This window comes from Nomascus leucogenys, chromosome 11 (genome assembly GCF_006542625.1).
Source record: "Nomascus leucogenys isolate Asia chromosome 11, Asia_NLE_v1, whole genome shotgun sequence".
NCBI lineage: Eukaryota > Metazoa > Chordata > Mammalia > Primates > Hylobatidae > Nomascus > Nomascus leucogenys.
In genome coordinates this window covers 23,066,569-23,081,343 of record NC_044391.1, presented here as the reverse complement: position 1 = coordinate 23,081,343, position 14,775 = coordinate 23,066,569, and the positions used below count along the sequence as shown (strand labels likewise).

General features: G+C 37.3%; 1 protein-coding gene across 1 annotated transcript in view; it reads left to right on the top strand.

Annotated features, from left to right (window-relative positions):
* FAM133B (family with sequence similarity 133 member B) overlaps positions 1-14,775 on the top strand; it is a 31,270-nt gene that overhangs the window by 881 nt on the left and 15,614 nt on the right. The window contains exons 2-8 of the mRNA XM_003252454.3: positions 8,164-8,261; positions 10,369-10,447; positions 11,372-11,446; positions 11,583-11,615; positions 12,334-12,396; positions 12,847-12,939; positions 14,176-14,226. Coding sequence (XP_003252502.1) covers positions 8,164-8,261; positions 10,369-10,447; positions 11,372-11,446; positions 11,583-11,615; positions 12,334-12,396; positions 12,847-12,939; positions 14,176-14,226 — 492 coding nt within the window. The remainder of the gene's footprint in view (positions 1-8,163; positions 8,262-10,368; positions 10,448-11,371; positions 11,447-11,582; positions 11,616-12,333; positions 12,397-12,846; positions 12,940-14,175; positions 14,227-14,775) is intronic.

Sequence of the window (14,775 nt, the reverse complement as noted above, 5' to 3'; positions counted from 1 at the left end):
AACCACAAAAGGCAAGATGTGTGAGCGAGTACTGGGCATGAAAATTATTACTGTAGTAAATGAGATAAAAGAGATGCATAAATAACTTATAGCAGAAAGAGTAGGAAACGGTCCTTGATAGATATTAGAGATTCTAAAGGCATTCACAAGAAAAGGTGCTTTTGAGAAGCGGAGATGGGAGGAAAGTATTCTAGACCGCTGGGCCAGGGGTGGGGGGGTGCTGAAAAACTCAGGTTATGAATCAGATTGAATGGGTAGTAAACATAATGAAATAACAATAAGCTTAGGTTGCAGCCTGACAATTCCTGGGCTTGCCTGTGACAAAGTTTTAGCCACTGAGTAGCAAAATGAGGAAAATGCACGTAAAACGAATGTGCTACGTTTCTTCAACTCGCTTTTTTATTCAGCAATTACTTGCAAGCTGTGTGTGTCTCGCACCAAAGGAGACTAAACATTTACGAAATGATGACACTTGCCATCTGTATTAGCCAGTTCTTGCATGGCTTTTATAAAGAAAAACCTGAGACTGGGTAATTTATAAAGAAAAGGGTTTAATTGGCTCACTGTTCCATGGGCTGTACGGGAAGCTTAGCGGCATCTGCTTCTGGGGAGGCCTCAGGGAGCTGTTACTCATGGTGCAAGGCAAAGCAGGAGCAGGCGTCTTACATGGCAGGAGCAGGACCAAGAGAGGGACGGGGAGAGTGCTACACAGTTTTAAACAACCGCATCTCTTGAGAACTCATCTCTATACAGTGCGGGAGAGAGGAGGATGCTAAGCCATTCAGAACTCCGCCCCCATGATCCAGTCACCTCCCACCAGGCCCCACCTCCAACATTAGAGATTACAGTTCGACATGAGATTTGGGCGGGGACACAGATCTAAACCATTTCACCATCTTAAAAACTTTGTACTTCTGTATAGTCTTTATAATGGAAAATGTCTAGGAACCACTGTGGTAGTGAATCTTTATTACAAGATAGCGGGATGTTCTTTCTCCTGGCTGTAGGTGAGGCTTTGTTGTGCTGTCTTGATTGTCATGGCGTTGAAATTATGTAGCATAACACCATTTCAGCATAGGAGCGTCCTTAGGTGTTTGAGTATTTGGGCTCTTTTAATACCCTTGGGCCTTGAATGTTTAGAGATCACCTGACCTTGGATGCAGTTTCGTATACAGACCTAAAATGTTTCATATTACTGAAAAGACGTTTTGGTTTAAACATCCCTCTAAAGCATTTGAAAAACTTAACCAAATTAGCTTCATTTACTAGAACATTTTGATAGCTCTGGGCTCTACGTACTACTTTTTGTATGCAGCTATGGCACAGAGTATTCTGGTAACATTTTGTATGCACTTCAAAATTTGGGATTAAGAACAAGAAATTAAGAGGTAGAAGACACGGATTGTCTCCTCATTGCATAGAGGAGGGGTAAGACTGTTTAAACTGGGACCAAAACTTAAGTCATCTGATACTCAGTTCTGTACATCTTAACTCCTGATTTTCTTTTTAAGACTTTTTTTTTTAAGCAGTTTTAGTTTTACAGCAAAATTGAGAGGAAGGTACAAAGATATCCCATTTACCTCCTGACCCCACTCATGCATAGCCTCCCCATTATGAACATCCTTCACCAGAGTGTACATTTGTTAAAATTGATGAACCTACATTGACATGTTACTATCATCCAGTCAGTAGTTTATATTAGTGCTCACTCTTAGTGTTCATTCTCTATGGGCTTGGACAAATAAATTTATTTATTTATTTATTTAGACACAGGGTCTCACTCGTTGCCCAAGCTGGAGTGCAGTGTCACCATCATGGCTGACTGCAGCTTCAACTTCCCAGGCTCAAGGGATCCTCTCACGTCAGCCCCCCAAGTAGCTGGGAGCACAGGTGCGCGGAACCACACCTGGCTAATTTTTTGTTGTTTTTCTGTAGAGATGGGGTTTCACCATGCTGCCCAGGCTGGTCTCAAATTCCTGGCCTCAAGCAATCCTCCCATCTCGGCCTCCAAAAGTGCTCGGATTGCAGGAGTGCCACCACATGCGGCCAACAGATTTATAATGACATGCATTCACCAATATAGTATCATAAAGAGTAAAAATCCTCTGTTCTGCCTAGCCATTCTTCTACCACCCCTGCCCCCAAGTGTGGCAACCACTGATCTTTTTACTGACTCCATAGTTTTGCCATAACACTTGATTTGGAGCAACAAAATGAATATTTGCCTCTGAAAATATTGGCATTTTTTGAGATTGTCTCAAAAACAGTTCCTGTTCTTTCTTACGTTGATGAAACAATCATAGTTTTAAAGATGATAGGATTGCTTTCCAAAAAAAACCACAGTGAATTTCAGGTTGAACAGTTTTTTTAATTTTTATTTTTAGAGCAGTTTTAGGTTCACAGCAAAATTGAACAGAAAGTACAGAGGGTTCCCGTGTACCTCCACACTTGTGCGGCTCTACCATTATCAACATTCGCCAGCACCAGCAGGGTGGTACATTTGTTACATTTGATGAACCTACATCGACACATTATCATCACCCAGAGTCAGTAGTTTACATTAGGAAACTTGGTATACATTCTTGAACAATTTTTATAACTGAACGTTTTAATTCAGGACTTGTAAAGGGCTCTTAAGTTCGTGATGGCCACCTTTTGTGCTTGTTATTTTCCGAAGTGTTCTTCATGTTCTTTTCTGCTACTTTGGGCCCTCTAAAATAGATGTATCCTCTAGATAAAAACAGGTAATCAAATTGACAAATGAAATTCTGCACATTGTGTCTTTAGCCAGTTTTGCTGCATTGCTCTTTTTGTACCTGCCCACATACATATCCCCTTGAGACCAATTTGCCATCCTGAGTTTCAGAAACAAATCATTTTCTGTTATCTGAACTCATGCAGCAGTTTGAAGCCACAGAGAATTCTAGTTACATATGGATGTGAATGTTTGATTTACAAGGTCACAGTATTTATAATGATTAAGTCATAGTGAAATGTTTCAAGAAATTGCACAATCTCTGTATTTTAGTGAATGCTTAACCATGCCACCCACTTAATGTTAGAAGCATTATTTTTCACACTGATACAAAAATGAAAACTCTTGTACCTTTGTAAAAATAGTTATTTTTCTTGTTTTAAAAGCTTTCTGTTGTGCATAGTTTTAAAGAAAAGTATTGTTGCTTAATGAATAAGAGCAGACTATCAAGTGTTTTGCATGGAGCCTGGAACATAAGATGCACTTTAAAAAATATTGCTATTATATTTGAAATAAATAATGGAGATATTTGGAGTGTACTTAAGCAGACTGAGATAGTGTTTGTGGCCAAAAGCTTAAAAGTAAGCCTTATTCAGCAGTACTTGATGTAATTGTACCCGTAGTCCTATCGTGTGAATATACTACTTTACTATTATTTTCCTCTGAAAAGTAGGAATAGGTTGGTATGTACTTTATGAAAGCAGTTTGATAGTACACAGTAAGATAATAAAAATATTAATATACTTTAAAGATGCCTGCTAGATAACTTGAAGACTGTAAAACATGGTAAATGTTATCATTTTTTTTCATTAGAATGAAAAATTGCCACTGCATTATCTGCGAATTTTTACATAAGGACAGTTCAGCTCTCTGAGTTGGAGTGGCAGTATTGTGGTTGGATTTTTGTCATTTTGTTTACCTTTGTTACTATAATAATGTTTATACAGTTACATTTTTTGTTTTATAAAGGTAATCATTATTTAAAATTTTTTTCTCCAATGCGTGAATGAATATGGATGTTTTCCTTTATATTTTGGTGCACATGCAGCCAAATTTTTTTTTCTAATTTTTAAGTTTTTAGCTATTTATTAAAATAATTCTTTCATTTTGGCAACTTGCCTTTGTTTTTCACTTGAGAAATCTTAAACATTTTCTTATCAGGAACTATGGATCTACTTCATTTTAGTAGCTACATAATATTTCATAGGGGGATACTTTAATATATTTAGCGAATCCCAGTTTGATAGCCAGTTGGGTGTTTTCAGTGTTTGCTGTTTTAGTAATTTAGACCTGAATATCCTTGATATGTGTATATTTGCACTCTTCGGAAATAAACAATTTTTACAATTCTAACCTGAAATATTTTGCCATTAGATACTGCCAAAATTATGACATGATACCAAGGAAATTAGAATATGATCAATATTGTTAAAAACAAAAACAAAAACCTGAGACCAGTTAAATTTCTTTTTTTTTTTTTTTTTTTTTTTTGAGACGGAGTCTCGCTCTGTCGCCCAGGCTGGAGTGCAGTGGCGCCATCTCGGCTCACTGCAAGCTCCGCCTCCCGGATTCACGCCATTCTCCTGCCTCAGCCTCTCCGAGTAGCTGGGACTACAGGCGCCCGCCACCACGCCCGGCTAATTTTTTGTATTTTTAGTAGAGACGGGGTTTCACCGTGGTCTCGATCTCCTGACTTCGTGATCCGCCTGCCTCGGCCTCCCAAAGTGCTGGGATTACAAGCGTGAGCCACCGCGCCCGGCCAAGACCAGTTAAATTTAACAAAGGTCATTTGAGCAAGAAAAAGATTCTAGAACTGGAGGAAGATGTTCTACATCCTGGTGACCTATATTTGCAACAGGAAATGACATACAGAGATTACCTGATTGGTGCAGTTCTGAGTTTGCCTTATTTGGGCATAATTTGGCAGCCTTCTGTTTGGGATTGGTTGAGGGTTGAGCTCCTGTGATTGGCTGAGACTCAGTTGATTGGTTAAGAGGGTATACTCTTTGATTAGGTTAGAACTTATTTGCACATCAATCCAGGTTGCAGTTCACCATATACAGAGGGTTTTTGTTGTGTTTTGTTTTGTTTAGTAGAGACAAGATTGGTCTCCTGAGCTCAAGCTCCTCCTATCTCACCCTCCCAAAGTGCTAGATTACAGGTGTGAGCCAGTGCACCTGGCCTTTTGGGCCAAATTTTATTACCCAAGTAGGCGGACGCTTTGAGCCCAACTTAACTGTGTTGAACAGCACAAATAATACTCCTATTTTACAAACGGTGAACTAAGCTGCACATGGTACTTGCCTTCATTGTCTTCATTTCTGCCTTCATTGTTTGTCATACTTCCACACCAACTAATCGAAATGCTTAGCAAAAGCAGTTGAGTGAAATATTTGAGGTTATAACCGTTTATACAAAAAATAGAACAATATGCTTCTGTCTTTAACGTTGCATTTGATGTCCACATCTTGCCCTGATTCTGTAAACATTCCTTACATGAGGGGCTCTAGCATTTGTTCCTGCTTGTAGAAAAGTATGTCAAAGATTTGTCTTTTTCATTCCAAGTAATTAGGCTTTGTCAGTTGAACAGTAATAGTTCTCAGTATGTATTGTTTATGCTGGTTTTATATTGTTTACTCTGACAGAGAAATCGGGAAGTATATAACTTTTATCTGTTATAGAGGTGGGAAGTGATGGTCATTTTCATAGATTTTGTTAAATAAAATGCAACAAATATATTGTTTCATTTCACTTATTTTGGATTATTGCAAGGTATAACGCCTTAAACCAACCTTGAGGGTAGTCATTTTCTATCAAAATTCTTTTTATTTAAAAAGTAGAAGAGTTTCATATATGTCTATTGACTGGGCACGGTGGCTCACACCTGTTGTCCTAGCTACTCAGGAGGCCGAGGTAGGGGGATTATTCAAAGCTGCAGTGAGATATGATCATACCACTCACCACTGTACTCCAGCCTGTCTTTTTTTTTTTTTTTTTTTTTTTTTTTTTTTTTTTTTTTTTGAGACAGTTTTGCTCTTTCGCCCAGGCTGGAGTGAAGTGGCACAATCCCAGCTCACTGCAACCTCTGCCTCCCAGGTTCAAGAGATTTTCCTGCCTCAGCCTCCTGAGGAGGCTGAGATTATAGGCACCCACCACCACACTCAGCTAATTTTTGTGTTTTTAGTAGAGCCAGGGTTTTGCCATGTTGGCCAGGCTGGTCTCGAACTCCTGACTTCAGTGATCCACCTGCCCCAGCCTCCCAAAGTGCTAGGATTACAGGCGTGAGCCACTGCGCCTGGCCAACCCTGTCTTTTAAAAAATAATAATAGTAATAAATAAAATAAATTTGGAAAAACTAAATATAAGAGGTAGAGACTGAATTAAAGACCAGACTTTGTATCAGTAGCAATGCGAATTTTAATAAAACAACATCGCTTTGCTAAACACTGTCATTAACAAAGAAACCTTTTGCTTTGTTTTGCCTGAATATGTTTTTGAAAAAAATCTCTAAAATATTTTTCTGCTGTAGTAAGTGTGGTAGACAGCACGATTTAAATTTTTGCAGATGTTTTAATTGAGCTAAAATGTGTATAACAAAATTTACCATTTTAACTGTTTCTAAGTATATAGTTTAGTGACATTAAGTACATTCATAGTGTTGTGCAACCATCATCACTATCCATTTTCATCATCCCAAACAAGAACCTCTGTATCAATAAACAATAAACTCCCAAATTCCTCTTCTCTCCAGACCCTGGTTAACCTCCATTCTACTTTCTTTTCTAGGTATCTCATATAAATGGAATCATGTATTTGTTCTTTTGTGTTTTTCTTGTTTTATTTCATTTAGCATATTTTCAAGGCTCATCCAGGTTGTATATAGTATGTATCAGAATTGCATTCTTTTTTAAGGCTGAATAATATTCCATTGTATGTATATACCACAGTTTTGTTTATCCATTTATCCATAAATGGACATTTGCATTGTTTCCACATTTCAGCTTTTGTGAATTCTGCAGTGGTGAACATTTGTGTACAAGTATCTGTTTAGTCCCTTCTTTGAATTCTTTTGGGTGTGTACCTAGATTTAGGATCATGTGGTAGTTCTATGTTTAACTTTTTGAGGGACCACTAAACTGTTTTCCACAGTGGCCACACCATTTTACATTCCCACCAGCAATGTGAAAGGGTTCCAGTTTCTCTGCATCCTTGCTAACCCTTGCAATTTTCTGTTTGATAATAGCCGTCCTAATGGGTATAGAATGGCATCTCTTTGTTTCAATTTACATTTCCCTAATGACTAGTGATATTGAACATTTTTGTGTGTGTTTATTAGCCATTTACTGTATACTTTCTTTAGAGAAATACCTATTCAAGTCTTCTGCCCATTTTTTAATTACTTGGAGTTTTTTTGTTGTTGTTAAGTTGTAGGAGCTCATTTTACATTCTGGATATTAATCTCTTACTAGATTTATGATTTACAAATATTTTCTCTCATTCTGTGAATTGTGTTTTCACTCTTAACAGTGTCCTTTGATGCATAAACATTTTACATTTTGATGTTCTGTTTATTTTTTTGTTGCCTGTGTATAATTTTTGATGTTAACTATTTGTGAATAAAATTGTCATCACTATGACATAGTATTTCCTGGGAGACAAGATGTAGTTGAATAAACAATGAATTTAGAGTTAGATCTTATTTAACTTCTTTGGAAATGAATTTATTTTATTTTATTTTATTTTATTTTATTTTATTTTATTTTATTTTAAGGGGGAGTCTCGCTGTGTCGCCCAGGCTGGAGTGCAGTGGCACGATCTCAGCTCACTGCAACCTCCACCTCCTGGGTTCAAGTGATTCTCCTGTCTCAGTCTCCCTAGTAGCTAGGATTACAGGTGTGTGCCACCACACCCGACTAATTTTTGTATTTTTAGTAGAGACAGGGTTTCACCATGTCGGCCAGGCTGGTCTTGAATTCCTGACCTCAGGTGTTCCACCTGCCTCAACCTCCCAAAGTGCTGGGATTACAGGCGTGAGCTACCGCACCCAGCCTGGAATTGAGTTTCTTAATTTTCTAGTGAACATACTGGTATCACCCTCACAGGGTTACTGGGCTTTAGAAGAAAGAGCTGTAAAGCCATCAGTAGCTCAGAGGTATCTATTATTTCATCATATCTGTTGTAAAACACACACACACACACACACACACACACACACACATTTTCTCCCAAACTCTTAAGGCTTAAAAGAGGATTAAATTAATGTTTTTAGAATGAAGAGTTGGTTAGTCAGATTGCATATACTTAGCTGGATATATTATGTATTTATAGTAAAGATTACTTGATGAGTAAGTGAGCTTTTGCATGTTTAATGATTGCTTTAATGGATTAATTGTTGTTCTTTCCCCAAGGCCTATATGAACCCAATAGCAATGGCGAGATCAAGGGGTCCAATCCAGTCTTCAGGGCCAACAATACAGGATTATCTGAATCGACCAAGGCCTACCTGGTATTTGTGAAACACTTTACCTATTTATAAGCTTTTATCAACTTTTTAAAGTTTATTCTTAAGACTTTAATTGATTTTATTGATTGCCAAGCAATTGCCAGATAAGTAATTTTTTTTTTTAAGTAACATTTGATATGTGCTTTCTTTTGAATGTGTGAAACACATGTACAATTATAAAGCAAACATTTGAGAACCCACTACCCAGTATAGCCAAAGCACTGCCAGGTAACTTTTTCATACCAGTCTCTTCTCTATTCCATAAAAGACCTTAACCTTGCAGTGGTCAAAGCTGTTTAGTGAGTTTAAGTAGTCTTGTCCTTTACTGATGTGTAACCAGATAGCAGGAAGAATAATATTCAGCTTTGTTTCTAGTTTTATCTGCCAGCTTTTCAATGAATTAGAAAAACTTACTGATTTTTGTAAATAAAGCATCAGAGTATGGGCCGTGTTATTCTTTAGTATGTCTTCCTCGTTATTAATACCATACTCCTGAGACAACATATGACATAGGCTTCAGAGCTGTTAACTTCAGAATCCCAAGTGCCCTTGAAAACTGGGCAACTGGTTGAAAAGTATGCTTGTGTATAATAGGGAATCCTTCCTTTGAGTTAAATAGGAAGTAAGGATTGTTTACCAGTGTGTGTGAGTGCCGTTGTTAACCATTGCAGCATACCAGAAAATGCATTATCCCAAAACAAAGTCTGTTTTAATGGGGAGAGGGAATGAATTTTCAAGGGGAAATGTCCAAGTAAATATATTACATGTGTATCAGAGATCATCAAGACAGCCCTCAGGTTGAGTAACTCCTAGGGACTCACTGGAGTTTCAGCAGATAGTCGTACTCATGGTAAGATTTATTACTGTGAAAGGCTACCAAGCACAATCAGCAAAAGGAAAAGGCACAGGGAGCAAAGTTTGGGTAAGTCCCGGAGCAGGCTTTGAAGGGTCCTCCCCTAGTGGGATCACATGAGAGTCACTTAATTCCCTTAGTAAAGAGTTGTGATAATACATGTGAGATATTGGCAACCAATTGAAGCTCATTAGAGACTCAGTGCCCAGGGTTTTTATTGAGGCTGGTTAGCCTCTGCCTGTCATTTACCAAAATTCCAGATTCCAGGGCTGGGCATGGTTGCTCATGCATACAGTTTCAGCACTTTGGGAGGCTGAGGCAGGAGGATTGCTTGAGGCCAGGAGTTTGAGATCAGCCTGGGCAACATAGCAAGATGCTGTCTCTACAAAATATATATATATATATATTTTTTTTAATTAGCTGGATGTGGTAGTACATGCCTGTAGTCTTAGCTACTTGGGATACTGAGGCAGGAGGATTGCTTGAGGCCAGGAGTTGAAGATTACAGTGAACTATGATTGTGCCACTCCATTCTAGCTTGGGCGACAGAGCAAGGCCTTGTCTCTTTTAAAAAAAAAATCCAGATTCCCAGAAGGAAAATAGGTATTTAGCTTGAACTCCATTGTTTGTACAGTTTTAGGCACAATGATCTGCTCTTATCAGAGAATAGTAAGAATCCTCCGAATTCAAGTTCCCAGATGCCCATCTAGGGCCAGTCTTTTAAGTATGTCTTTCCAAGAATAAGCAATCAGGCAAACTGTATTAACTCGTCTCTGCACAGCATGTTAGATACCTTATTAAATGGATCATATATAGAATGTAGTAGTTCAGTCAGATAGATTTCAGGGCATCCTAACACTGAAAACTACCAGGTTTATGACCTTAGGTGGATTTCTTACCTTCTCCAAGCTTCAGTTTCTTTATCTATAAAATGGGGATCCATACCTTTTCTCACAGGGTTGTTGTGAGGACTAAATGAAAATGTATTTTAAATAGTGCCTGTTGTAAGTGCTTAGATGTTTGGCGTATTAGCTCTTAAAATCCATATTTAGAAAAGGAGTGATTAGTGTTATTTATTTAGCTTTATTATGGTAATGTATTTTTATAGATGTGAACAAAGAAATTGAAATGTTACCGACATTGAATAGCGGTCTATTAGAATATTTAGAAGAGTTTATGAAATGTTGTTATCTTATTCATAAGCATTTATCTAATTTGAATTGCTTGAAATTTTATTTGTACATTCTATTTTTTAAGGGAAGAAGTAAAAGAGCAACTAGAAAAGAAAAAGAAAGGCTCCAAGGCTTTGGCTGAATTTGAAGAAAAAATGAATGAGGTTTGTAAAAAGTACCTGTTAAAAAAAATAGACTAATTTGGCCAGTTATGGTGGCTCACACCTATAATTCCAGCACTTTGGGAGGCTGAAACGGGAGGCCAGGAGTTCAAGACCAGCCTGGGCAACAAAGTAAGACCCCCCCCCCGCCGCCACCGCTTGTCTCCATTAAAAAAAAAAAAAAACCCTAAGTATTTGGGCATAGCTCTCTTAAAGAGGTTCTGTATTTTAGAAGTGTTATTGTTATAGTGAATACAAGTTTGTATTTACGTGCATGCTTTAAAAAATAGGGAATAATCATCTTGTAATGTAAGTCATCTAAGACTTAGATAACTTGGATTCCAAGTTAGGATTGAGCAGTCCTCCTACTTCAGCCTCCCGAGTAGCTGGGACCACAGTTGCAGGCCACTATGCCCAGCTAATTTTTTTTTTATTTTTAGTAGAGACAGGTTCTCACTATGTTGCCCAGGCTGGTCTCCAACTTCTGAGCTCAAGCAATCTTCCCACCTTAGCCTCCCAAAGTACTGTGATTACAGGTGTGAGCCATTATACCCAGCCTGTTTGCTTGTTTTGATTACAAACATGTATATAACGTATCAATCACAGTAACGATTAATTCAACTTTTACAGACTAGACGGAGAATCTAGCCATCTTTGTTGAAAAGAGACCTCAGCTTCAGTAATAATACCTGCTCCTCAATAATACAGAACCCCTATCCCTTAATATGCTCTTTGAAAAGAGCTAGTAGAGGGTCCTTTGGTGATAGGGTCAAGGATTGGCACCTGTGTTTCTTTTGACTGTAATTAGAAGCTGAAATGGGTGACAGGTATTAGAGGATGGAGGGAAGGAAGCAGTGGCTGTCTCTATATATTAGGTGTATTGGAAAGGTTAGATAGCCTCTGATGGTGTTCATAACCTTTTTGCAGAACTGGAAGAAAGAACTGGAAAAACACAGGGAGAAATTGTTAAGTGGAAGTGAGAGCTCATCCAAAAAAAGACAGGTAATACCACTTTTAGTTTATTGCTCTTCTTAATCTCATAGTTGGATTTTCATAATAATGCTGTATACTACTGTTAATAGATGCATTTGGAAACTCACATCAGCTTATTTAGACTTGTACTTTTGTTTCCATTTAGAGAAAGAAAAAAGAAAAGAAGAAATCTGGTAGGGTGAGCAAAAGTTTTCCATTTTTCTAAATGTTACAATTAAGAGCCAACAAAAAAAGTAAGAATAATTCATTTAATCTGTATGCTAAAGGTAACTTAAACTCCAGATGAGTCAAAGAACTTAGAGGTTCTTTGATTGTGAAGAGTGGTTTTGTTCTATCACTGATATAAAAAAAGGTGCCAACCATCTTTTTTGTTGAGACGGAGTCTCGCTCTGTCGCCCAGGCTGGAGTGCAGTGGCACAATCTCAGCTCACTGCAAGCTCCGCCTCCCAGGTTCACGCCATTCTCCTGCCTCAGTCTCTCCGAGTAGCTGGGACTACAGGCGCCCACCACCACGCCCGGCTAATTTTTTGTATTGTTAGTAGAGACGGGGTTTCACCGTGGTCTCGATCTCCTGACCTTGTGATCCGCCCGCCTCGGCCTCCCAAAGTGCTGGGATTACAAGCGTGAGCCACCGTGCCCGGCCAACCATCTTATAACCTAGTACATTTTCTGTTGCTATTTAAAGAGAAAGATTGGTGACCATGGCCACATATGTTAACTTGTTGAGCTTTTGTACAGAGAACAAGTGTGACATTTTATATTTTCATATTTATGACTTATGAATATGGCATCTGTTTCTCAGAAACTAGATTGATTTCATTAAGTATTTCAGAGACTTTGTAAAAGAAAAAAATTCTCGCATCTCACAAGCTTTAATTATTTTGTGCTTGGTCAAGTATTCATCTTCTTCTTCATCAAGCTCTGATTCTTCCAGCAGTTCTTCTGATTCTGAAGATGAGGTAAGGTTTGCTTATAATGATTCATGAAATAATATCTCTTAATTTCTTTAATGTCAAGTGGAAACCCATTGTGAAATATCTGTTAGAAATGTTGACTTCAGGTTTTGATTAATTATCCGTAACTTAGAGGACTAACATGAATGAGTGGTAACTAGAAACTTAAATATTGGTATATAATATATTTTTTAGATTTTAAAATTTGTTTTGTTGACTTAAAAATACCAGTAGAAAAAAAATTTGAAAAATCAAATGCTATTTGACTAGATGCTAGGCATTACATGTGATTCAAATCACTTGATCTTTATAACAGGAAAGTGATGTATTAAGAAAAAAACGTAGAAGCTGATCCTTTCATTAAATTTTGTTCACTGATAAAAGTTTTATATTAATAAATGTGTAAATTAGATTTTTGAGACAGAAAGCAAATGTTCCTAAAAATATTTTATGTAGGATAAGAAACAAGGAAAACGGAGAAAGAAAAAGAAGAACCGTTCACATAAATCTTCTGAAAGCTCCATGTCAGAAACTGAATCAGACAGTAAGGTAAATTATTTAAATTGTTAATATATTGGATAAAAAGACATTTAATTAAGTTTTTCTTCCTAAAGTTGCTCTCAATTTAAGAATAAGATAGTCTGATGTTTGTACTTTGATGTTCTATGCCACTTAATTGATATACTTGATAATATCTTGCATGTGACATTTAATAATTCTTCAAGTGCTTTCATATATATATCTCCATGTCTCCACATTTCCATGGTAACTGACATTATTGTCCCTGTTTTCATAAAGAAGTTAGAGTTCAGATAAAAAGCATTGGCTTAAAATTATACAGCTGGAATTAGAATTAAAAGTTGAATCTTTATCTTCTAAAATCTGGTCCAGTGTCCTTTCTACTATACTGTACCTAAATTTGTTCTGTACTAACCCGGATTGTCAGACACACAGTTGGCTTTCAAACATTAGTGGTCAGAAAAAAGTTAAGAAGTTCTCGGAAAAAAGTGTTGATTCCTGAGCCCTGTCTCAGGAATCTGTGTATGTGATTCTGATACTGGGGTGTGTATGGACCACAATTTGACAAACACTGTACTGGAGTCTCAGGAAACCAAAGCAGCTGTCTGCATTTGTAACAGATAGCTGCTTGCCCCCATGAGAGATCTTCTGGCAAAATACCTAGCATCTAGAAAGTACTCAGTAAATGTTGGTTTTCTCTTTGTCTTTTAAAGCAGAAGAGCCAGTCTCGTGATAATGATAGCTAACATTTATTGAGTGCCTGCTATCTGTTAGGTACAATTCTAAGCACTTAATTTATTAACTCATTTAATCTCAACAACTTTAGGAAGTAATTTGGTAATCCACTTTATGGATAAAGTGGATAAGGAAACTAGGCTTAGGAAGATTAATAGCTAGAACTCAAAGGATTCAAAAGCAGAAATTGTTGCCTCCTCAAATTAGAATACAACTCCAGTGCATGTGACCACCATAAGCAAACACAGGCAATGGCACGAAGTCCTATTTTAAAATAAGCTGTGTGGGTATTACAGACAATACTTATCATTTTAAGAGTAAATTTGGTATACAGCCAGATAAAGATGCCTGTTTGCTTACAAGCAAATGTATACATAACATATATTTCTCTTAAATTTTCGGAATTATATACTGGGATTGGAGTAGCCTTTTTTCAGTCATAGGGCAAATCACTTTTTGAGTATTTTTGTCCTTGTTCTATAATGCTGTGTCCTTAGCATTTAAAATTGATACATATATTTCTTTGTTTAGGATAGCTTAAAAAAGAAAAAGAAGTCAAAAGATGGAACTGAGAAAGAAAAGGTAACTATACTTTTACATTGCCTTAAGATAGTCTGTCATATAATACTTAATTGACTTAAATAACAATAATGTCTACCTCTTTTTAAGAGATGTATTTATTTTGTTTTTGTAATATTTTGTTTCAGTTTAAAGCAATTTTTAATTTGGATTCATTATTGAAGATAAAGGATCAAAAGAGTATTCTAGGCCAAGAGTTTGAATTTGTATAGATTAATGGATTATCTCAGATTAAAAATACAAAATAATGCAGATTAGCAGATTAAACATTTCCTTTGATTTCTTTTTTTCTTTTTCTTTCGAGATGGAGTCTCGCTTTGTCACCCAGGCTGGAGTACAGTGGTGCCATCTCAGCTCACTGCAACCTCTACCTCCTGGGTTCAAGCGATTCTCCTGCCTCAGCCTCCCTGTAGCTGGGACTACAGGTGTGTGTCATCACGCCCAGCTAATTTTTGTATTTTTAGTAGAGATGGTTTCGCCATGTTGGCCAGGCTGCTCTCAAAACCCTGACCTCAGGTGATGCGCCTGCCTCAGCCTCTCCGTGCCCAGCCT